Below are 25,190 nucleotides of genomic sequence, written 5' to 3'. Positions count from 1 at the left end.
CAACTTTAAAATAACACAGGGAACAAGATAGCCGAGGCAATATTCATTGAATAAGAGATAACTTCACTGACCTTGACTCTGTCATACCCTAGCACCAAAATGATTACATCTACACTGCTGCAAAGAACTTCAAAATAATGTAGCACAATAAAAAGCACTTTTCATGCAAGACAAATATTTTGTTAACTAACTTTGTTGTGTACCCAGCTGAAGTATACGTAAATACATTAAATCAATCTATGAATAAACAAGCCCTCAACCAATTTCCATTTTTAAAGTAGTTAAATTGTTTTTTGTGCTTTATTATAATTTTGTTGCAAAAAAATCAGTCATTCTGGAAAATGCATTTAATCTGACTTTTGGAATCTAAAAAAACCCAACAAATGGTCTGGTAGCACTTTTATAGACTAACAAAACATGTAGATGGTATCATGATGTAAAACTCTAGTCATCTGAAGGAATGGGCTGTGCCTGCGAAAGCTTATGATATCATCTAGGTGTTTTGTTAGTCTATAAACTGTTACCAGACCATTTGTTGTTTAAGTTTATCCTGTACAGACTAACTCGACTACCCCCTGAACCATTTGGGGGGATAATAATGCTTGAAAGTTGATTAGTTTGTAAGTCACATTTTAAGTTTCAGGTAAGTTTGATTTGTATCTGGGCATCATGTGCCTTTTTAAATTATTTTTCTCTCAAAGGCAATACATATTTGAAATTCTTACCACGAAAGTAAAAATATGATTAGTCCAAATTACAGCCAGTCTTCAACTTTACGATGTTCATCTTACAATATTTCTGAATTGACACCCTGATTTGACTTATGACTCTGATTTCAACTTTATGATGCTTGGTCCCAGAATGAAGTGGATTGTGATTCCAACTTACGATATTTCAACTTAGAATGCATTTTTTGGGAACTAAATGTGTTGCAAATCTGAGAACTCCCTGTATATATTTGAAAGTTTAGTAGCAAGTTAAAATCCTTACAGTTATTCAATTCCTATAACTGTGTCCCTTATGGAGGCATTGATACAATATACATTCACTTGTTACTCTGGCTTTTGTGTGCAAAAAGAAATAATGAATTGTAAAAAGTTGCTAGTTCCTTATATTCACATTTCTTTTTGCCATGAAAACCTCGGAAACCATTAAAATTAGGGGACTTTTAGCTTTATTTTTATTTGCAAAGTTGACTAGCTCAGTTTTGCTAATTTGAGTAAAAGATTTTCTGTGTGAACATTTCATGTTGTCAGTTATGTGCCATGGGAATTATGATCTGCTAGACTGTTTTTCCTGTCAGTTCTTGGGTTTAAACTTTCTGTGGCTAGCAGCAGGACATTCTCCATGGAGCAATCATGCCTCAGGAACCTGCTCTTATGGGACTCCATTGGAGTCAGAATCTGGCATGCTTCAGAGCACAGTGTAAGGTCCATTTGTAAGCCAGACTTTTCATGGACTTTATAGAAAGTTGGTGCTAAAAGTACAGGCAGTCCCCGAGTTACGCGGATCCGACTTATGTCGGATCCGCAGTTACGAATGGGGCCCATCTCCCTGGTCTCCAGCAGACCAGGGGGACGGGGAGCAAAGCGGCGGGGGAGCACGCAGGCAGTGGACAGCCCAGACGCGTCTGGGCTGTCCGCTGCCCGCGTGCTCCGCGGTTTTGCTCTGCTTTGCTCCCCGTCTCCTTGGCCTGCAGACCAGGGAGATGGGGAGCAAAGCAGAGCAAAGCCGCGGAGCCCGAGGGCAGCAGGACAGCCACGGCGCATCTGGGCTGTCCCGCTGCCCCCGTGCTCCGCGGCTTTGCTCTGGACGCCTGTGGTACAGCAGCTGGGGCGCTGCCGGTTGGTCCCGTAGTGCTGCTCTGGGCGCTACTGGACCAACCCGGCAGCACCCCAAGTGCTCTGCCCCAGGCGTCCTGATTCAGCCACTGCTGGTCAGTTTCAGCAGCGGCTGAATCAGGACGCCTGGGGCAGAGCAGCTGGGGTGCTGCTGGGTTGGTCCAGTAGCGCCGAGGAGCGGCGGCGCTACTGGACCAACCCAGCAGCACCCCAGCTGCTCTGCCCCAGACGTCCCCAAGTCAGCCGCTGCTGAAACTGACCAGTGGCTGACTACAGGAAGCTCCTGCCCCGGGCTTCATGGAATCAGCTGCTGATCAGTTTCAGCAGCAGCTGACTTGGGGATACCTGGGGTTCTTAAGTTGAATCTGTGTGTAAGTCAGAACTGGTGTCCAGATTCAGCCGCTGTTGAAACTGATCAGTTTCAGCAGCGGCTGAATCTGGACACCAGTTCCGACTTACATACAGATTCAACTTAAGAACAAACCTACAGTCCCTATCTTGTACGTAACCCGGGTACTGCCTGTACTTGGGAAGGGGTTTAAACAAGTTTCTACCCATTTTTTCTTCTTTATAATTTTATGAATAAGACCAGATTTTTTTCTTTTCACTGTAGAAATATCATGAAAGTCATCTCGTTTTTGTGTTTACCAGAAGATTAGAATAGTGGAGTGCAAGCTTTTTCAACTGAACTGCAAAGGCAGGAGTACTGAGTCTTTACAAAATATAAATAAAGAATGTAATAATAATTCTCCAAAGTTTTCCCCAGTCATTTGAGCTAAATAGAGTTAACAAAGACAAATCAACACTTTAAATAGCACAGCTAAATATAACCTTAGGGATACCTCAGAGGAAGAAGCAGCAGCATTTGGACATTGCCATGAAGCGAGGGGGTAAGAGTATGTGAAATAAGTCAGATATCCCTCAGCACACATGATGGATATGTATGCTGAAATAATCATGCTGTCAATGACAGAGAAAGAAGGGAGTCAGAATGGCTTGGGAGGAAAGAATTCTCCATGTAACACACTGTTAACCTGTGGCACTCATTGCTAGTGCATGTTGTGAAGATCAAAAGTATACAGTTCAAAAAAGAATTAGAGAAGTTTGTAGAGAATAAGTCCCTCAATGGCTGTTAAGAAGAATGATCAGGGACAAAATCTCATGCTGTGGGTGTTCCTAAATGTTTGACTGCCAGAAGCTGGGATGACAGAAGATGGAGCATTCAATGATAGCCTGTTCTGTTCATTCCTTCTGAAGCACCTGGCATTGGTCATTGTTAGAAGATAAGATACTGGACTGGATACAGACAGAGAGTTAAGTTTTGGCCATGTTTAAGTTTAGCTTATGGTGAAACATCCAGAAATAGAGATAAGAGAGAGAGAGAAGTCAAGATTCATTATTAGAATGAGAGAGGTCAGGAGTGAACAGATAGTGAAGAACCAGTGATGCAGGTTGGGAATTCAAGCCAGGCGGGGGTGATGAGAAGAGAAGCTGATACACTTCTTGAGTCCCTGGACACCTGGACATGGGCGGGAGGGGGCGGCTCTGTGCTCTTGAAAGGGACTGGGCCTTGATTAGAAGGAATGGGGCTGGGAGAACCCATTCCTCAGGGCCTCCCAGTACACTCTGCACTGGCCTCCCACTCCCTCAGCCAGCCCTGAGAGCGGCACCCAGTGTGCGTGTAAAAGAGAAAAATGAGCCATGGTCAGAGCCCTGTGGTATTCCAGAAAGAATAGAAGGAAGAGGAGGACATGGATAACTCACTAAGGAGATGCTGAGAGGTAGGAGTAGAACCTAGGGAAGGCAGCACCATAAAATCCAAGAAAGAATGAAATTGCAAGTAGTGTATGAATAGACTGTATCAAAGGGACTAACCCATCAAGGGTGGAGCTGGGATCCTAAGACACCAATTGAAGAGGTCTTTTAGAGGCCTTGGTGAGGGCGGTTTCAGTCAAGTGGGAAGGCAGAAGCTGGATTAAGGGGCTATATCAAGGGTAAAGTTTGAATAAAGGAACTCAGGGAAGTGTCTGTAGTTCAGTGATCTCCAACCTTTTTAAGCACGAGATCACTTTTTGAATTTAAGTGCAATCCAAGATCTACCTCAAAACCAAATACCCTTGCCAGGCCTCCTTTGTGCCCTTCTCCAAGGCTCTACCCCTGTGTCCTCCCTCCCCCATCCTCCCTCACTTTCACCAGCCAGGGCAGCAGGTTGGGGTGCAGGCTCTGGTCTTGGCTTAAGGGATTTGGAGTGTGAGGGGGGCTCTGAGATGATCTTGGGACAGGTAGTTGGAATGTCAGAGGGTGTTCTAGGTGCAGGCTCTGGGAGGGCACTTGGATGCAGGGGGGCTAGGGCAGGGGCTTGGAGTGCAGGAGGGGATTCATGACTGGGGTAGGGTTTTGGGATGTGGGCTCCAGCTGTGCACTGCTTACTTCAGGTGGTTCCTGGGTGGTGGTGTAGTGGGGCTAAGGCAGGCTCACCCTTGTCCTGGTCCTGCACTACTCCCTGAAGCAGCCAGCAAACTCCATCCTAAGTCCTGTTGTCCCCCCTCTCTGCTCTGTGGAGATAGGATACAGGGTGGGAGGGGGGCACCTTGACAGGAGCACCCCTCCTCACTCTCCTGCCCTGCGCAGAAAGCAGGAGGCTCCTAAGGGGACAGTTCCAAGGCAAAGGGCAGGAGATGAGCAGCAGTAGGGGGAGGAGAAGCTGAAGTGCCAGCCCTTGATAGCCTCTTGACCAAACCAGTTAGGATCACCTGTCAGAGGCTCCAAGATCTCGATCTACTGGTTGGTGACCACTGCTGTAGTTTGACTGTATAATAAGCTTAGAGGTAAAGGCTTGGGGGAGGTGGCACAAATAGTAGTTGAAGTATCAGATGGGGTTGTGAAGTATCAGGATTTTGAGGCTGTGAAGAGATGATGGAGCAGGTAATTAAGTAATTCATCTGCAAACATCTCATGCTAAGGTAACATAAGGTGATAGGTAACAGCATGGATTTGTAAAGAACAAATCACGTCAAACCAATCTGATAGCTTTCTTTGATAGAGTAACAAGTCTTGTGGAGAAGGGAGAAGCAGTGGACATGGTATACCTGGACTTCAGTAAGGCATTTGATACAGTCTCACATAACCTACTTATCAATAATCTAGGCAAATACAATTTAGATGGGGCTACTATAAGGTGGGTGCATCACTGCCTGGATAACTGTTCTCAGAGAGTAGTTATTAATGGTTCACAATCATGCTGGAAGGACATAACAAGTGGGATTCCACAAGGGTCTGTTTTGGGATAGGTTCTGTTCAATATCTTCATCAGTGGTTTAGATATTGGCATAGAGAGTACGCTTATTAAGTTTTCAGATTATACCAAGCTGTGAAGGGTTGCAAGTGCTTTGGAGAATAGGGTCATAATTCAAAATGATCTAGACAACCTGGAGAATTGGTCTGAGGTAAACAGGATGAAGTTTAATAAGGACAAATACAAAGTACTCCACTTAGGAAGGAACAATCAGTTTTACACATGCAGAATGGGAAGTGTCTGTCCAAGAAGAACTACTGCAAGAGGGGATCTTGAGGTCATAGTGGACCACAAGCTAAATATAAGTCACCAGGGTGCCACTAGTTAAAAAAAAACCAAAACAACAACAAAAACTCACCGTGATTCTGGGTTGCATTAACATGATTGTTAATGCATCTGACGAAGTGGGTCTGTGCCTACGAAAGCTTATGCTCCAATAAATCTGTTAGTCTGTAAGGTGCCACAGAACTTCTTGTTGTTATAACAGTAGTGTTGTAAGCAAGACATGAGAAATCATTCTTCCCCTCTACTCTGCCCTGATAAGGTCTCAGTTAAAGTATTGCATCCACTGCTGGGCACTAAATTTCAAGAAAGATGTGGAGAAATTGGAGAAGGTCCAGAGAAGAGCAATAAAAATGATTAAAGGTCTAGAAAACATGAACTGTGAGGCAAGGCTGAAGGAATTGGGCTTGTTTAGTGTGGAAAAGAGAAGACAGAGGTGACATGATAGCGGTTTTCAGGTATCTAAAAGGGTATTACAAGGAGGAGGGGGGAAAATTGTTCTCTTCGGTCTCTGAGGATAGGACAAGAAGCATTGGGCTTAAACTGCAGCAAGAGAGGTTTAGGTTGGACATTAGGAAAAAATTCCTAATTGTCAGGGTGGTTAAACACTGGAATAAATTGCCTAGGGAGTTTGTGGACTCTCCATTACTAGGGTTGCCAGATGGTTTCAACACAAATATCGGACACACTTGACATTACACCACAATCTACATAACATCTTATTTAGAAAATATCGAACATTTATATTTTCTCAATTTATTTCCCAAACAGAAAGCTCAAATATTAGACTGTCCGGTTCAAAACCGGACACCTGGCAACTCTATCCATTACTGGAGATATATAAGAGCAGGTTAGACAGACAACTATAAGGGATGATCTAGACAGTGCTTGATCCTGCCATGAGGGCAGGGAACTGGGCTTGATAATCTCTCAACGTCCCTTCCAGTTCTAGTGTTCTGTGATTCTATGATGCTTATCTTGTGAGAAGTAACTGGCCAGGAAAGGAGTAAAGGAAGTCATGAAATTTGGGGAACCAGGCTCCCTGAGGCAGGTGAAGCAATTAGAGAAAGAGAGCAGGGGACAAGCTTTGGTATCACTAACAGAGGGGAAGGGTAAAGAAGGAGGGTCCATTATGGCAACATAAATGTTCAAAACATAATCTGGGAAAGGTGCTTGAAACATTTGTCTAATTATTTTATCTAAAACTATATCTAACGAGTCAGTTGCTTATGGTGAGAACCTAACTTTGGAATTAGAAAATGTGATTTCATTTTGCTGTTACCGTTTTTGAAATTCTGAGATTTATGCCCATAGTGCTGGAATAAAATAGAAAAGCTTTAGGCTACAGCAATGCCTGCTAGTTTTAAAAGGAAACTATCCAGCTATAAAAGGGCTAACATTGAAAGCATACGCCTTTGTCCTACGATAGTCTTCAAAAATTAATCATCTTTCCATGTTTTTGAAAAGTCAAAAAATGTATTAATCTTTTTGCCCCCTCAACATTTCTTTCATGGGGAAGGGGAAAGGGTAGTTGTACAATATACTAGATACATTTGCCTTTGAATAAAATATCCTTCTTACTACACCTCTACCAGATGAGTAATTAATGACTTCAAGCATGTAATATATGATCAGTTTTTGTATATCTCACAACATTCATCATATTTGGTTTAAGGCTATCTTAATGTGACTGTTAATGAAGTGAAACATTTTCAGTGTGTTGAATAGGGTGGAAAAGAAGCAGCTGGATATCCTAAATATTCATTACACAATTCAATTCAATTTGTAATATTCCTAATCCCTCAGCTCTTTAAAATAAAAACGTTAGAACATAGTTGTGATTGGATTTGTCATTAATTCTGTTAATCTTTGATATGAAGGACTATTCATCTTTATTTTCACTCCTAGGTGTAGGTCAAAGTGGAATAGATCTCAGAATTGGGAGAAGGGGAAAGAGGATGAATAAATCATACTTGCTATAAAATCATTAGCTGTATAATTTTTATTGTAGTCCATCATATGGTCTTTCATGAGCTGACAGCTGTGTTCATCCAGGTCACCATTTAGTGCTGCTTTTATGTATAGTTGTTTGCTAGGTCAATGGCAAGTGAAGATGCCATTTCTTCCCACTCCTTTAACACAGTAAGTCAGGATGGTGCTTCAAGAGATAGCCGAATTAGTCTGTTACAGGGGAAAAAACAACAAATGGTCTATAAAATGCTACCAGACCATTTGTTGTTTTTTTTTAGTCAGGATGGTGTGAGTGATTCTGTTGACCCACTGGGATTTGTACTCTTCTTGATCAGTCTGGAATATCTCTTTGTACTAATTTACCTTCAAACCATGGGCTGTGTCTACATTGGCACCCCTTTCCGGAAAAGGGATGCTAATGTAGCACTTTGGAATAGGCAAATCCGCGGGGGATTTAAATATCCCCCGCGGTATTTGCATTAACATGGCTGCCGCTTTTTTCCGGCTTGGAGATAAGCCGGAGAAAAGCGCCAGTCTAGACGTGATTCTCCAGAAAATAAAGCCTTTTCCGGAGGATCTCTTATTCCATCCTTGAAAGTAGGAATAAGAGATCCTCCAGAAAAGGCTTTATTTTCCGGAGAATCACGTCTAGACTGGCGCTTTTCTCCAGCTTATCTCCAAGCCGGAAAAAAGCGGCAGCCATGTTAATGCAAATACCGCGGGGGATATTTAAATCCCCCGCGGATTTGCCTATTCCAAAGTCTACATTAGCATCCCTTTTCCGGAAGGGATGCCAGTGTAGACACAGCCATGCTGTTCTAAGAGGTGTTCCTGTGACATGATAACTTAAGTATGGCTGTGGTCAGAAAAGCTCTTTAAAGGTCATTTTGGGGCAGTTGACTTAGGTCAGCATCATCTGGCCTGTGACCCAGAGGAAGGTAGTACACAAGAATCCTGGTGTAGTGTTTAATGCAGTCATGCAGGGGCTTTTGGCAGTCTGGGGTATTCAGGAGTGCGGGACATGAACTTGGTCTCTTTCCTCATAAGTAAAAATTGTAAATATTACTTGCTTCCTTTTGGGATGATTGTTTCATTTATATTTATTTTTGAGGTTAGGATGGTCCTCGTGTCTGTACTTATAATTTTGTGTTATGTTTGTTTCACTTAACTAATGGTGCTAAAACACTGGAGGAAAAAAATACTTGTGCAAATAATTGTAAATGTGGAGTTTTTTCCCTTCACTTTTATTTGAGACGAGTCAAAAATACTCAGATGTTTTGAAATCTTGTTCATAATTCTAAATAAAAAATAGGAATTTTAAATCTGTATATCTACAGAACATATGTGCATTTGTCAGCTCTGACCCTAGTTCATTCTTCATGTTGGGATACACTTATGTATTCAAGCTCTGGGGTCTTTCTCATAAGCCCTAATTGTGGAACAATTCATTTTTGGAATAATAATTTTTGTTGTAATAGTTGAATGATTAATTACATAACACAATATTGTGAGTTTTGTAAAAAGAAAAAAAGCAATCTTTTTAAGATGGGATGAGATATACCCCATCAGAGTAGGCATTTTCCTATTGCCTACACAAGTTTATATGTGTAGAGCGATTGCATACGTTTATATTGGCTCAGAGAGACTAAGTTTAAATACTGTTTATTGTATTAAAATATGTTTTAAATAACATACAGTCACCAAAAGTCATAGTAAGTAAAGTAAACATCCTTTCATAACATAGGGTGACTTCATATTGACTATTAGAGACAATCCTAGCATTTCAAGATCAGATACTTTTCTAAAAGATATAATTCATAGAATCATAGAATACTAGGACTGGAAGGGACCTCGAGAGGTCATCAAGTCTAGTTCCCAGCCCTCATGGCAGGACCCAGTACTGTCTAGACCATCCCTGATAGACATTTATCTAACTGTGACGTAGTGGGGGTACCTGGCTGGTTTCTATGCTGCTGGCTCTGGGATAACCCCCACTGGCTGTCGTGGGTACCACGACCCAGCAAAACAGGATGAGTCACTATGCAAACGAGTATGGCCAGCCACCCCCCATGGAGAGGAACAAAGGAAGGTGGAATGCTGCCCTGGCTGGGGGGCAGGGCTGGAAGAGGGTGAGTTAGTTGGTGTCTGGGAGCATGGAGGAGACAGCCTAGGGAAAGGGACTGGAGTTTAGGGGCCCAGTCTCCCCCATCTCAAGCCCAGCTCTGTGGCCAGATTACAACTGTGCTGTGCTGTATCCTGGAGAGGCAATAAACTTCCTCTATTCCACCGGCTGGTGCAGTCTGTTCATGCCATTTTCGGGTGCAGGAGACGGGGGATCCCCAATGCGCCGTCACACTAGCCTACTATTAAATATCTCCAGAGATGGAGATTCCACAACTTCCCTAGGCAATTTATTCCAGCGTTTAACCACCTTGATAGTTAGGAACTTTTTCCTAATGTCCAACTTAAACCTCCTTTGCTGCATTTTAAGCCCATTGCTGCTGCTTCTATCCTCAGAGGCCAGAAAGAACAATTTTTCTCCCTCCTCCTTGTGACACCCTTTTACATACCTGAAAATCAGTATCATGTTCCCTCAATCTTCCCTTTTCCAAACTAAAAAAGCCCAGTTCTTTCAGTCTTCCTTCATTGGTCATATTCTCTACACCTTTAATCGTTCTTGTTGCTCTTCTCTGGACCTTCTCTCGTTTTTCCACATCTTTCTTGAAATGTCGTGTCCAGAACTGGACACAATACTCCAACTGAGGCCTAATCAGCGCAGAGTAGAATGGAAGAATGACTTCTCATGTCTTGCTCACAAGACACCTGTTAATATATCCTAGAATCATGTTTGCTTTTTTTGCAACAGATCCACACTGTTGACTCATATGTAGCTTGAAGTCTACTATAACCCCTAGATCCCTTTCTGCCATACTCCTTCCTAGATAGTTGCTTCCCATTCTGTATGTGTGAAACTGATTGCGCCTTCCTAAGTGGAATCCTTTGCATTTGTCCTTATTAAACTTCAACCTGTTTATCTCAGACCATTTCTCCAGTTCTAATTTATATATTTTAATTCTAATTTTCTAAAACATATAATTTCTAATTCAAGCAGTAATTATTTGGGGGGAACCCTATGGCCTGTGTTATAGATAAAGTCAGATCACAATTCTGCCTTCTGGGCTTAGACACATCTATTTTAGGTTTCTTCTGAGTGTAGTGTTCTACAGCTGGAGTTTGATATGTACTGTAACAAAGATCAAATGTGTGGGCAGTGAAGAAAGGGATGAAGAATGCAACACGAGGAAAAAGGAAGTGCAAGGTTGGGAGCCAGGACAGAAAAAGAGGGTATGTTAAGGCTTCTGAAGAAAAGGAGTGCACTCTGGAATAGGTGGTGAGTCAGGGGCAGGAACTAGGTAGTATGGCAATTGAGTCTGAAAACAAAATGAGGGAGGGATTAGACTTGGTGATTGGCTTATAGGTGGAGTCAGGCCTGAGAAGTAGAGCTGGATAGGAAATGGTTTTCCTATCCCACAAAGATTTTTTGAGATTTCAAAAAATTCCACTCCTCTACCCCCAACAAAACAGCGACCCTTTAATGATTTTTTCCCCCCAGAGAAAGAGGGAGAGGCACCGATCCCAAAATTGCCAATAGTCTGTTAGGGCACCCAGGCCTTGTCTATACTATAAGATAAGGTTGAATTTGTAAATGTAAGTGGGGGAATGGTCCCGCTCTTGTGGGGAACTTTCCTGGCTTCTATACACCCCGGTGAAATGAACCAGCGAAAGGATCTGAGTCCCCGCTCCCACTTCCTTTACCCCACGGCTCCCTGATCCTGAGGGCTCCCCCTCCACTCTCCTGAGTAGCAGAGCCCTTGAAACCCCAACAAGGCTGGGCCCAGGTTTCCTGGGGCTTAATCCCTGACCTTGTAGTCACTAGGGGCAGGAGTTAGGGTGTCCCCACTCCGAGGTGCTCTCTTTACACTGCAGGCCTTCTTGGCCCAGTGATCACTTCATAAGGTTCAAAGCAAATACAATTTATTAAACATCAACTGATTAAAGAGAATAGAATAAGAAACAATGAGAATGGTTAAATGAGAACACACAGCCCTGCTCTGTAGCACAGGGACATCAACACAGCAGTCTGCAGAGTGTAAGGACAGTTCACAGTCTCTTCCTTAGAAGCCCTGGAAGTGCTGCAAGGGGCTGCAGGCTGGACACACTTGCACTGGCAGTGACCACACAGCCTCAGTCTCTAAGTGGCCAGACCCCTCTCCCAGTCCAGAGCCTTTCCCCACACTTTGCAGGTCCCAGTAGCTCACCACATCCAGCTGCAGGCTGTGCTGCTTGGCCAGTTCCAGCTCCTTGTGTTGTTTCTCTGTTCCTTTTGGCTTTCTGAGCACTGCCAGTCTGCTGCTCAACACAGGGTCTGCACTGCTTGGCCAGTCTGTGTCTGGTTCTGTTGCTGCAGGACTTCTTCTTGTACTCCTCTTTCAGCTCTCTGTCTTTGCAGGACCTCTTCTGCACACAGCTTGTTTGTTCAGAGACAGAGCCAGAACAATCCCCACTTACAACCTGTCAGTCAGGCTGAGCTGGAGTGTTGACTGCTTTCCATTGTCTCTGGGGTCTGTCAGTCTCATGAACCCTTCCCCTTCTGAAGCTGGTAAACCAAAAAACTCCCACAGAGTTTTAGTAAGGGGTAACAGTCCCCTTACATAAAGGTTGATTATTTTAGCACCAGTTTTGTAAAGTCAAAGGTGCCATGTCCCCGCTGTGTGCAAGAGTTTGACAGTGCATCCCCAGTAGGGTGGCTACCATCAACTTTGACAGCGATGCACTGGATAGCTATCCCACAGTTTCTGCTGCTCCTTTGGGATCAAAACAGTGCAGCAGGTGATTCTGGGTAGATGTCATCTGTATCCCATAATGCACCCCTCTCCTTCCCTACTCCCCCAACTCTCCACTTGGAAAGAACAGCAAACAATTTTTTCATGCCCTTTTCCCCCTGGTTATCCTTGTAGATGCCATAGCAGGGTAATCATGGAACCCATTCAGCAGCAAGGTACTCTAGCGATCATAGCAACCATCTCGCACCTTATGCTGCAGTAAGTTCAGAGCCTATCCAGGGCCCGCTGGAATGAGGAAGAATCTGAGGAGGCCACGAACAGACTCTTGCATGAAGCACTTGAGATGAGCAGTTTGCAGATACTGGTGACATTCTATCTTCTGGACACAGTGTCACACTGGTTCTGGTGCCATGAGACAAGCACAGGCTGGTGAGACTGCAAAGTTATGCAGCTGTGGGATGACCAGCAGTGGCTGCAAAACTTTTTGCAAGTTAAAGGTCAGTGTCGTGGAAGTTTGCAAATTGCTTTCCCCTGCCCTGAAGTGCATCAGTATCAAAATGAGACCCTCTCTGACAGTAGAGAAGCCAGTGGCAATAACCCCATAGAAGCTTGCAATGCCGGATAGCTGCTGGTCAGTTGGGAATCAGTTTGGGGTGGGAAAATCTACAGTAGGGGCTGCTGTGATCCAAGTAGCTAGGGCAATCAATACACTTCTGCTACAAAGGATAGTGATTCTGGGAAATGTGCTGGACAGAGTGGATGGCTTTGCCACGATGCGGTTCCCTAACTGTGGTTGGGTGATAGACCAAATGCACATCCCTATCTTGGCCAAACAGTACACCCATGCCAAACAGTACATAAACTGCAAGGGATACTTCTCAATGGTATTGCAGGTACTGGGAGATCACAAGAGCCATTTCACCAACATCAACATGGAATAGACAGAAAAGTGCATGATGCACACTTCTTTAGGACCTCCATTGTCTTCAGAAAGCTGCAAGATGAAATTTTCTTCCCAGATTGGAAAGTTACCATCAGAGGTGTTGAAATCCCAATAGTGATCCTTAGAGATCCAGCGTACTTGCTTCTATGGCTCATGAAGCTGTACACAGGCAGCTTTGATTGCAGTCAGGAGCAGTTTGATTACAGACTGAGCAAGTGTAGAATGGTGGTAGAATGTGCTTTTAGACGTTTAAAGGGAAGGTTTTGCAGTTTCTTGACCAGGTTAGACCTCAGTAAAAGCAATATTCCCAGAGTTGTAGCCACTTGCTGGGGTCTCCATAATATTTGTGAAAGAAAAGGAGGAAAATTTTATGCCAGAGTAGTGAGGCTGAGGCACAATGCCTAGCCACGAATTCTGAGTAGCCAGACATCAGGGCAATAAGGAGAGCACATGGAGGGACACTGCAAAGCAGAGTTTTGAAAAACAGCTTTGTGACTGGCTAGACAGCAATATAACAGTCATGTGTTTGCTCCTCCCCCCAAATACAACAAAAGCAATTGACATAGTATTTTGGGGAAATCATGTGTTTTTATATAGGGAACACAAGCAGGAGTAGAAAAGGAGTTCAGGGTGGAAGCTTCTGGTAGGGGGAGCGGCCTATATCAATACACCTGTTCAGCACTCACACACGTGTACGTATGACAGCCTTTTGTTCTTGGACACATTCTGGGGGGGTTGAGTGTGGGCCTGCCTTTGACTCCCCTCTCTATCCCCCACCCTTCACATATTAGGGCACCTGGGAGAGGAGGCTATGGAACTTGGTGAGGAAAGACTGGCTCAGCATGGGCTGGAAACGCAGTACCTATGCATTTGGCTCACCTGTGAGTCTACCACAAGTGTCATCAGCTCTGCATGATCCTCAAGATATTCTTCTGTCTCTTCACATTCCCTGCTCATTTTTCTGTCCTCACACGCTGCTCACATCTCCTGCAGCAGCAGCGTTTTCCTCCACTCACTTAATTGTGCCCTGGCCAAACAGGTGGATGCATTTGCTCATTGAACATGTCATCCATACTAGGTTTTTGCCTTCGGATCTGTGCTAGCCTAACAGCTAGGTTTGTGTGTCTCCTCTGCCTGATTTGGAACAGGGACTTGAAGTCAGTTTCCCATGTCCCAAGTGAGTGCCCTAACCATCTGGTTATTAGCTGTTCTAGAGTAAGTCACCTGTTGTCTTTCCTGTTAGAGCTGTTCTTTGTATAAATAATAATGGGATGCAAGTCATATCCCTGCTCCAAATAAGGCAGAGTGGGGAAGTGAACTTAGGTTTCCCGCATTCTAGGTGCTCTCACTACCAAGGTATTCTCAGGTGAATCTCCTTTCGTTCTCTGGTCATTACTGGAAATTCCATCCTGGACCTGAAAAAAACCTTTCTGTTGAAAATTCATTTGAAACTGTTATCCACAAAAAGTTAAGGTTTTGACAAATCAAGATTTTCTAGAACAAAACTTTTTTTTTAACTTCCCAACCAGCTTGAGGGGGAGAGAAAGTTTTGAGGGGTCACAAGAAGTAATGATTTAGGGCCCAAATAAGTGACAGACTTGAATGGTTCCAAGTGAGTTTACTGAAGAACATCTCTGTGTAAAGAAGCTGTTACTATTGTATGGGTGAGACGGTTATTGAAGTACAGAGTTCCATCTCTTTAAAAAAAGAAGTTGAAAAATTGGAAGGTTTCAGAAAAGAGGGAAACTGTTTTAAGGTCCGGAAAGCATGTCTTCTTGTGAGAGACTAATTCTCAGTTCATTAAGTCTATCCAAGTGAAGGTTAAGAGGTGACTTAATTATGATTTAGAAATAGCTACTTGGAGAGAAGATTTGTTAGTAGAAGGATATCTAATTTAGCAGACAAAGGCCCAAAGAGATCCAATGGTTGTAGGTCTGACTCAAGATAAATTTAGACGAGAAACAAAGTATGGGTTTGTTTTGTTTAACAGAGAGGTAATTAATCATTTGAACAATCTCTTCCTAGCTAGAGACAAGGTGGATTTTCCATTAGTTGAAATCATTAAATCAAGATTGATTGAATTTCTAAAATATAAGCCCTAGCTCAACCCAAAGATGTGGGTTTGGTGAAGGAATCTCTCAGTTAAATTCTGTGGCCTTTGTTACTAAGAAGGGTCAGACTAGATGATCATAATGATTGCTTCTGACCTTAGGCATGTGAAACTGTGAAGGTGAACTTAAACAGAGCCATACAATATCTGAATCAGCTGCAAATGAAAGGGGGATATACAGTTTTATAGTTAGATTAAATACTGAGTTGGTGTCTCATTGGGAGATAGAGTATCTGAAACAGATGATCCAGCCCTTTTTAAAAATATAGAGTAGAACAAGATTTGAAGCCTGGTGTCAGGCTAAGCAGTGTGTTTAAATGTCAGATATAAGGTAGAACCATTTCATGGAAAAATTTTAAACATGCCACAAGGTGAGTTGTTGATATTTGTAATTTCAGGTTTTATTTGTATAGATTTGTGTACGAAGTATGGAAGCCTCTGGGGCTTTGGGGATTGATTTCTTTTTTAAATTAAAGCAAGTACTTTGGAGATATAACCACCCTATCCAGGGTATTTGAATGAACTACTAAATACAAATACAAGAGGAGAAACACACAAAGGCTGGGTTCTTCAGAAACTTAGTGTGAATTTAATTGCACACAAAGTACTCAAACTAAGGAACAGCAGTGCCTAAGGCATCAAACAGAAGGAGTAACCTAAGCAGCATGAAAAGTGACTTGATTCAGGTATTAGGAGAGATTGTCAGTGTAGAAGTTAGAACACAATGTACTGCCCTGGGTTATCTGTACCATCAAATCACCTGTAATACTTCCAGTATAATGGAGAGAAGTATTTAACAGCTTGTTTTGTTTCTGTGTTCTTCACTTTATTTTTTTTCTTGTTCCAGTCTGTAGTAATTCTTTGAGACACACTCATCCTTTGGTTTCAGTGCTGTTACACTTATAATGAAATAGAAGTAAATTAATCTTCTCTTTTTCCTCAATTATTTTTTATAAATCTAGTTTTAGTACAGTTTTGATTTACATCAGTGTAATGACCAGTAAAGAGAATAACACAACACAGTATATTTTCATTATCATTGCTATATGCTGTAGCATTTTTACAATGAGTTAGAAAGAAGCTGCACTGGGCTTTATGAAAGGAACTGCAGTAATTAATCTTCATTAGGATTGTTGCTACGGCCTTCTAAATTAAAATTTATTATGTGGAAGAAAGTTTGTGGAACAACATGTTTGATTAGCAAAATGCCAGTTAAAGGATAATTTATTCTTAAATATTCTGAATTGTTTTTGAGCAGGTTCATTCTAGGGATGTTAAATTTCGATTAATCAGCTAATCGATTAGTTACTCAGTTGATAAGGGAGGGGTGGAGTGCTGTTATCCCAGCTGTGCCTCTGCCTTTTAAAGGTAGTGAGAGCTGCTAGCAACTCTTATTACATTTAAAAGGCAGAGGTGATGCAGCAGGGAACCCAGGGCAAGTGGGGACTGCTTGAATCCCTGCCCACCCTGGGTTCCCCACTGCACCACCTCTGCCTTTAAAATGTAGCATGAGCCCTGCTGAGTTCAGTCTCTGCTTGTGCCATTTCCCACTCTGCCTCTGCCTTCTCTGCCACCACCCCTCCTATGGAGACGATGCCGGCTCCTGCCCCCCCTCCTTGTTTCCTCTGATACAGAGGCAGCAAGGGGTTGAAAGGCTAATCGCGTAATGACTCAGCTACCTGATAAGCCTATGCTTATCAGGTAGTCAACTAGTCACTTGCATCTCTAGTTCATTCATTGTAATCTTAAAGTTTCTTTAGGAAAGTTCAATAACCAAGCATACTGGAATTACACAACTTGTCAGCTGCATTGTAGTTACACAGGCAACATTTCACTGTAGCATTGGTAAAACACAGCCTGCAACAAATACTATAGCAAATGTAAATATGTATAATAGAGGCTTCTACCTGAGGTTCTCAAAAAACACATAAACTATTATTTAAGTAATGACAATGTGCTTGAAGCCTCACATGGCCATTTATTTCAAACAGTCCCTCTCGAAGCCCTTACAATCTAAAGAATACAGACTTTGAGTTGACCAGACATACTTAGTCTGAAGGAGATAATTGCTAGCAATTAGAAAAAAAATTAATTCATTTCTTGTGGCTATCACCCTGTAATAACTTTGGGAAGCGTGTAGTAGTTTCCCCCATTTTATAGATGGTTAAACTGAGATGTAGAAAATTGCTTGCCAAACACTGCACAGCGAATTATCATTAGGGCCTGAATCAGAGCCCCACCTTCTTGGATCCCAGTCTTATTTTATCTAAAACAGTTTTGGGTATTTTTTTAGGGCAGCAGAGAGAATGGAGGCAACACAATGTTAGATAAAGGAAGATGTTGGGGGGATGTTCCTTTGATTCTGAGAAGAAATTTAAATTTGTAGTGAAGAGAGGGGAGTCAGTGGAGAGATTTAGAAGGGGAGATGTGGTTAGTTTGCCAGGCTAGGACAGTGATTATTGCAGCTGTGCTCTAGATGGCCTGAAGAGAACACCGGGCCATACTAAAAAAAAGACAATGAGGTTCTCTTCATTCATTAATCTCTGAAGCGTCTTTTTGCCTCTTCGTGACCCCACTCATAGTTTCTTCCCAAGGTAGAGTCCCTCCTTGTCCACCTGCCTTTCACCACACCTTTGCCATGCCTGGAATTAATAGGAAAACATATTGGCTGTGAGACGCACACACTTTGTAATATGCCCTATTCACTAGCAACATACTTCTTTAGCAGGGCCGTAACAAGGGTGGGGCAAGCAGGGTGCTTGCTCTGGGCACATCATAATCAGTAATTAAAAGTAATAAGCTACAAAAGTAAAAAGCATGCTAACCTGAGAAGGGGGCACATAATTGATATTTTGCCCCAGGCACAAAAATACCTATTTAGAGCGCTGCTCTTTAGTAACAACAAAGAACAGTTTGGCACAAGCATAGCCTGCCCACAAAGCTTTTGGTGAAAACCCTTGTCTTGATGTTTTGGGTTATACAGAGACTGCAAAACTTACAGTTCCATTTAAAATGTTATAGGTAAGCTTTTTAGATGAAAAGATCTAAGCCTAACAGTGTCTCCATCCAGTTTGGGACATACTTTTATATTTATCATAAACCAGCTGCTTTCTTACATTGTACTATTTTTTCATTGTTTTAATTACTAAGATTGTTTTGAACTAGCATCCTAGATGTGGTATCAGTTAGTTGTGAATGCAACCAAGGTTTCAAAGCCTATTCAAGTACTGAAAATAATTGGCAAAGCAGCGAAGATTGTTTTTATTTAATTAGGCTTTTAGCCTTAAAAGAACCCCCATAAACCGTGCTAAGCATACAGTAGGTTCTTGGAAAACATTTGATATTCACATAAGTAAATATACTGTGAACAAATGTTTAGTATTTATATAGCACCTGAAGTATTCTAAGGACTGAATAGGGGAGACAAGTTAAGATTATAGCCCCCCAAGAATAAATAAACTAAGTATCAATAGCAAACATCTTAGAGGGACAATTTCAAAGTTAACAGAATGAAAATCACAATAGAGCCAAAGGTTTTTTAAAGTTGGAATTCTGGAAAAAAAATTGTCAGACGTGAACGCTGCCTTATTGTTTAACTCACCTCCTATTCTATAGGCCAGGCAGAATAAATGTAAGGTTCTTGTACTGAATTGTTTATGAATACATACGTTTATGTCATGTGTTTCTTCTCCCACTGTCTCCTTTTTTTCCCCCTTCATTTTAATGAGTAGGGAGAGGTTGACATCTGTAGTGCCTATTCTTGTCCTTTTTACAAGAACAGAACAGGTAGGCAGACATATGGATCGCATACCTGCAGTCTCAACACAACAAAGGCAAGACAGGCAGCAAGATAGAAATGTCATTTTCTTTTTCCTAAGTTAGAAAAAGGAAGAACATATTGTAATGCTGATCGTTTTCCAAAGGGACTGATGTTTTCATGTGCTACTGTAATCTTACTTTGAGCTGTAATTGTAATTATAAACCCTATTTCTGGAAGGTTTATAATGTAGACATTTTAGTGTTATTTCAATTTGTAGCACTTTCCAAAAAAATAAGATGCCTAGCCAAGGTTGGGCTGAAAATTTGAGCCCAAATTTTGTTACTGCCAGTCCAGATGTGTCTGATTTGGAAGTGCCCTGTCTGAAGAGTCTAAAACAGTGGTTCACAAACTTTTGGTGGACCAGTATCATTTTATTTGTATATTTATATATTCATATATATCCAGTTTTTCAAAGGGACATTGTTAAGGGCCCAAAAGCAAGCTATTCCGCTGCATTGGAAAGATAGAAAATATGGCAAAAGACCGCCTTGGCTTAACCACAAGAGCTTGCATGATCTAAAAATAAAAAAGAAGGACAAATTACAAAGAATGAATATAGGCAAACAACACAGGAATGCAGGGGCAAGATTAGAAAGGCAAAGGCACAAAATGAGCTCAAATTAGCTATGGGAATAAAGAGAAACATGAAGACTTTTTATAAATACATTAGAAGCAAGAGGAAGACCAAGGACAAGGTAGGCCCACCAGTCAGTGAGGAGGGAGAAACAGTAACAGGAAACTTGGAAATGGCAGAGATGCTCAATGACTTCTTTGTTTCCGTCTTCACCGAGAAGCCTGAAGGAATGCCTAACATAGTGAATGCTAGTGGGAAGGGGAGAGGTTTAGAAGATAAAATAAAAAAAGAACAAGTTAAAAATCACGTAGAAAAATTAGATGCTTGCAAGTCACCAGGGCCTGATGAAATGCATCCTAGAGTACTCAAGGAGCTGATAGAGGAGGTATCTGACCCTCTAACTATCATCTTTGGAAAATCATGGGAGACAGGAGAGATTCCAGAAGACTGGAAAAGGGCAAATATAGTGCCCATTTATGAAATGGGAAATAAGAACAACCCAGGAAACTACAGACCAGTTAGTTTAACTTCTGTGCCAGGGAAGGTGATAGAGCAAGTAATTAAGGAAATCCTCTGTAAACACTTGGAAGGTGGCATGGTGAGAGGAAACAGCCAGCATGGATTTGTAAAGAATAAATCATGTCAAACCAAACTGATAGCTTTCTTTGATAGGATAACGAGTCTTGTGGATAATGGAGAAGCAGTGGATGTGGTATACCTAGACTTTAGTAAGGCATTTGATATGGTCTCGCATGATATTCTTATCAATAAACTAGGTAAATACAACTTAGATGGGGCTACTATAAGGTGGGTGCATAACTGGCTGGATAACCATAGTCAGAGAGTAGTTATTAATGGTTCACAATCTTTCTGGAAAGGTATAACTAGTGGCGTTCCGCAGGGGTCTGTTTTGAGACTGGCTCTCTTCAATATCTTCATCAACGATTTAGATATTGGCATAGAAAGTATACGCTTATTATGTTTGCAGATTATACCAAGCTGGGAGGGGTTGCGACTGCTCTGGAGGATAGGGTCATAATTCAAAATGATCTGGACAAATTGGAGAAATGGTCTGAGGTAAACAGGATGAAGTTTATTAAAGACAAATTCAAAGTGCTCCACTTAGGAAGGAACAGTAAGTTTCACACATACAGAATGGGAAGCGACTGTCTAGGAAGGTGTACGGCAGAAAAGGATCTAGGGGTTATAGTGGACCACAAGCTGAATATGAGTCAGCAGTGTGATGCTGTTGCAAAAAAAGCAAACATGATTCTGGGATGCATTAACAGGTGTGTTGTGAGCAAGACACGAGAAGTCATTCTTCCGCTCTACTCTGCGCTGGTTAGGCCTCAGAGTATTGTGTCCAGTTTTGGGCACTGCATTTCAAGAAAGATGTGGAGAAATTGGAGCTGGTCCAGAGAAAAGCAACAAGAATGATTAAAGGTCTAGAGAACATGAATTTAGATAAAAGCTCTTGGGGGAGGGGGACACAGCAGTCAACACTGTGTGTACTCAAGATTGACCCGTTTCCTGGGTTTGGGCTCACATAGCATCACTGAGCATAAAACTCTTCTGCCTAAGCTTTTTCCATAAGCATGTCTGTTCCTTGGGTCTGCCTGCAGAACTTCTGCTATCCCACAGCAGTTACCTATGTCTCAGGAACACTTAATTTTGCGCTCTCCTGTTTCCAGCTAGCACTGTCTGTTCATCAGCAGGGACCTTGGATAGGAAACTCTTGGGCTTTGTCTACACTACAAGATTTATGAGGCAGAAGGAACTGGGCCTTTTTAAAGGTTGGGAGAGTAGGGTGATCAGCTAAACTCGGGGTTTAGTAAGGAAATTATGCATTGCATGAAATAGTTTTCCTAAAGTACAGTTGTAAGAGGAACATTTGAAGGAAGTGTGGATACATAAAAAGTAGAAAAATTAAGCGAGGTTTGAGTTTTACAGGTTTAAATCTTATTGGAAAGGCTTCGTACATGTTTACAACTTTCCTTTCTGATCTTGTGTTTAATGTTTGGAATTTATGTCGTACATTAATTAGTAGCAGCAGAGGAAAGAAATCTCAGTTAATGCCAGCACTCTGACTGTAATACTTCTCAGTGTGACTGAGCATCACACAGCGCACTGCATTCATACTTGGTGAGCTGCAATATCAATGCTCAGTAGTATGACGAAGGGGAAAGAAGTCAGGCATGTGTCATCCTTACCTTGAGTTTCCTCATGTGGTCTTCACTTTATCACCACCAAATTAATGTACAGTTGGCATTAAATATTGAGTATTTTAACTGAGCTGGCCAAAAAATACCTCTTTTCAGGAAATGTAATTGGGACTTTTCCAAATTAATCCCCTCCATAAAATGTATTTTATGAAAACCTGAAATAAACATTTTATCATACTTTAGATTTTGGTATTTCATTAAAAAACTGGAAACATCTCTACCAAAATGAAAATGTCAGTGACATTTCAATCAACTCCAATTTTTACAGTAATTAAGAAACCTATCCATTTGCACATATATGTGTTGGTGGCAGGTATAGTAGGTGTTTTAAAGCAATAGTACTATCTGTATGTACAAACATTTTGAAATGGTATGTGGCATACTGACTTGCTCAACTTCCCTGAGACTATTTTAGCATCATGCATTTTTTTAGTACATCCTATAGAAATCACATGTACTAACTTTTATGAGCTCAGAGAATTAGGGTAAAAATAACTATTATTATATGCAATGTCAGATACAGTTGTGAAAGCATGAAGCTCAAGAGCAATGGTTGACTTTCTTATCTTGAGATGAAATGTGGTTACATTTTGGAGATACTTAACGTAATAAGTATCTATTTCGGAGCATGCAAATCTCTGAAATAGAATGTGGTTGTTTAAAGTCATAGATGGCCCAGAGACGGAAAACTATGGGAGCTGCACAAAGCCATTTTATTGTCAAGCTCGTCTTTTCCATACTTTCTGTGTTTTTTAATCATTATTTCCAACCCTAATATTAAAGGCACTACTGTGTCTGCCCCTCTTCCCCTCCCCCCCACCCTATCCCGCCGGCCATTCTCTGGAGATGATAGCACACTCTACTGATTGCTCTGACTACATGGTATAAATAATTGTTCTCAGTTGTAAACAAACACAGCTTCTGAGCCCCATTAGTATAAAATCCTACCCAGGAAATGCCATTATAACTCACAGTTGGGGTGGCTGAAAAATCCTACTGCTGGATATTTGTTTCCCTCCACACACACAGATCTATATAGTAGTTTCCTAGAATTTATTTCTAGGAGCAATGATTTTAAAACATCAAATGGGCTTCCAGTAAGGTTGATCCAAATCAAATCCTGTGTCCACACTCCTGAATGTTGCTAGCGTTTGGATTTTTCTCTGGATGGGAGTTCTAACATTGTGACTGTTCTGAGTCAATTGACAGATCATTAAATCAACTTTCCCAACCCTTTTTGCAAAAAAAGCAAGTTTTGTATAAATCTAGTATTGATTTCTCTATTTTAATCAATTATCTTCTATATCAGAGGTGACACATACTGGTCCATGGACTAGATCCTGTTCACCAGAGTTAGCTCCTGGCAGGCCACTACCACTATATTTAACTGTACATCCACAGGTATGAGTAATTGCAGCTCCCTTTGGCTATGGATGGCCAGGATCAGCAATCTGCAGCCATCAGCAGCTGCAATTGCCTATACCTGCAAAGGCACAGGTAAATAAACAGTAGAGGCCCACTGGGGCTGACTCTGGCAAACTGCTGCCGGTTTATTGCTCACCCCCTGTTCTAAATACACAACAAAACATTCACTTCTTTGTGAAAGGGATTCTCATTGAGACATTCAGAGTTCATCTAATTCCATTGCTATCCCCTTCTGAATAGTAATTTTATGTTTGCCTCTTATCTGGCTATAAATTTGCCTTGTTTAAAATGAATTGTTTGATTGCATGATGCTATTGATTACCACAGTTGTTAAAAAGATTAATTGATTTGTTTTTGCAGTGAGCTTGAGGAGGAGAAGAATGGAACAAGGAAAAGAAGCAACAGCAGAGATCCAGCAGAAGAAATGCCACTGAGAAGGAAAAAGGCTAAACTCAGTGATGAAGACTCTTTTGTGCCGTTAGATACGGGGCTTTCTCTGGCAGAGGATGAAGAGCTCGTACTGCATCTGCTTAACAGTCATAGATAATTATTTTCCCCAAGGTTTTTTTTTAAGTCATTTTTGCCCTTATGTCTGAATTCTGCATAAAATCAATCTGGCATCAGGGCAGATGGGTATCTGTGGACAGTGATAAATGAGTTTCATGTACAATGGTTTTGCCTGAGATCAGATAGTCAGTTACGTACAAGATTTTTATTTTTCATGGTGTATCTGTGGGGTGGTTAGGTTTGGATTATAAAGATTTCCCATCCAATTATCCACTCTAAATTCCCAGATAGTATTTTGTTAGTAGCACATTTATAATTGAAAAGCTTCAACTTTGAAGTATTTGATGTATTTTTTTTTAATAAAAAGTAAGGTTGCTTCAAATACAAAAGCTTAGTGTGCTGCAGTCTCAATTTTTCTTGATTTTTGGCAGGTTTATAATATAAAAGACTAAAACTATTAAAGAATAAATATTTTTCCAAGCTCAAATGATGAACAGTAGATGTTGTTTGTGAAATGGAATATAGAATTGTTTTTACTATTGGTACATGCATTTGTTTAAAAGCTTTTGAAGTTTTTTAAATAAAGTATGTTTATATCTCTTTAGCTTCGTCATGAAAGCAATTAACCTCTCCAGCTAGTTTGCATTTCCATTATACTTCCAGTTCTGTCAACTGAGTTGAGCCAATCAGAAAAAGAAACAAATGAAAATAAAATATTTTGCAAGAGACAGGCACACATGAGGACAGTGTGCTGCCTTCATAAAGCCAAGACGTGAGACACCATTATAAGGGTATGTCTACACTACATGGCTGTTTCGACACAAACTTGTCATTAAAATTCATGTAGTGTAAATGTTATTTGTCAGCACTTTTGTGGACAAAAAGCTTCCACCCCCAAAGAGAAGTGTTTTCTCTCTCAGTGGGAGAGCACTCCTGCGGGCAAAGCACTATTTATACTAGTACTAGCCATGGCAAAGCTTTTGTCCTTCAGGAAAGGGAAGGTTTAAGCACTTGAGACAAAGCTTTCGTCTTTCACAACTTCCAGTGCAGACAAAGCCTAAGATTGGGTAGGCTTCTGAAGTCAACAGGCATGGATCCATTGGTAATCTCTCTATATCAGTGTGAGCCAAGTATGGCTTACTAAGGAGCCAGATATGGCTTTTCTGAAGCCCCAACTCAGCTGCCCCCACAGCAGGGAGCCAGTGCTGGTGCTAAAGCCTCGCAACCCCCTGCAAGATTGGAACGCTAGCACCAGCTTCTTGCGGGGGTATGGGAGCAGGGGGAGAAAGCCCTGAGCCTCCCCACCAGATCAAAATGGGGAACAAATGTGCATTGCCCTTTTCTTTCCCCCAGTGT

At 41.6% G+C, this 25,190-nt stretch overlaps 1 protein-coding gene across 1 annotated transcript in view; it reads left to right on the top strand.

Annotated features, from left to right (window-relative positions):
* The window catches only part of DDX10 (DEAD-box helicase 10), a 294,078-nt gene extending 269,642 nt beyond the window's left edge, over positions 1–24,436 (top strand). The window contains exon 18 of the mRNA XM_089775640.1: positions 23,688–24,436. Within this exon, the coding sequence (XP_089631766.1) occupies positions 23,688–23,874 (187 nt within the window). The 3' untranslated portion in view covers positions 23,875–24,436. The remainder of the gene's footprint in view (positions 1–23,687) is intronic.
* Positions 24,437–25,190: the final 754 nt, after the last annotated feature.

The sequence above is a fragment of the Pelodiscus sinensis genome, chromosome 1, assembly GCF_052426305.1.
Source record: "Pelodiscus sinensis isolate ZL-2025 chromosome 1, ASM5242630v1, whole genome shotgun sequence".
Taxonomy (NCBI): Eukaryota; Metazoa; Chordata; order Testudines; family Trionychidae; genus Pelodiscus; species Pelodiscus sinensis.
The sequence above is the reverse complement of the archived record's forward strand: the minus strand, read 5'-3'. Positions and strand labels throughout refer to the sequence as shown.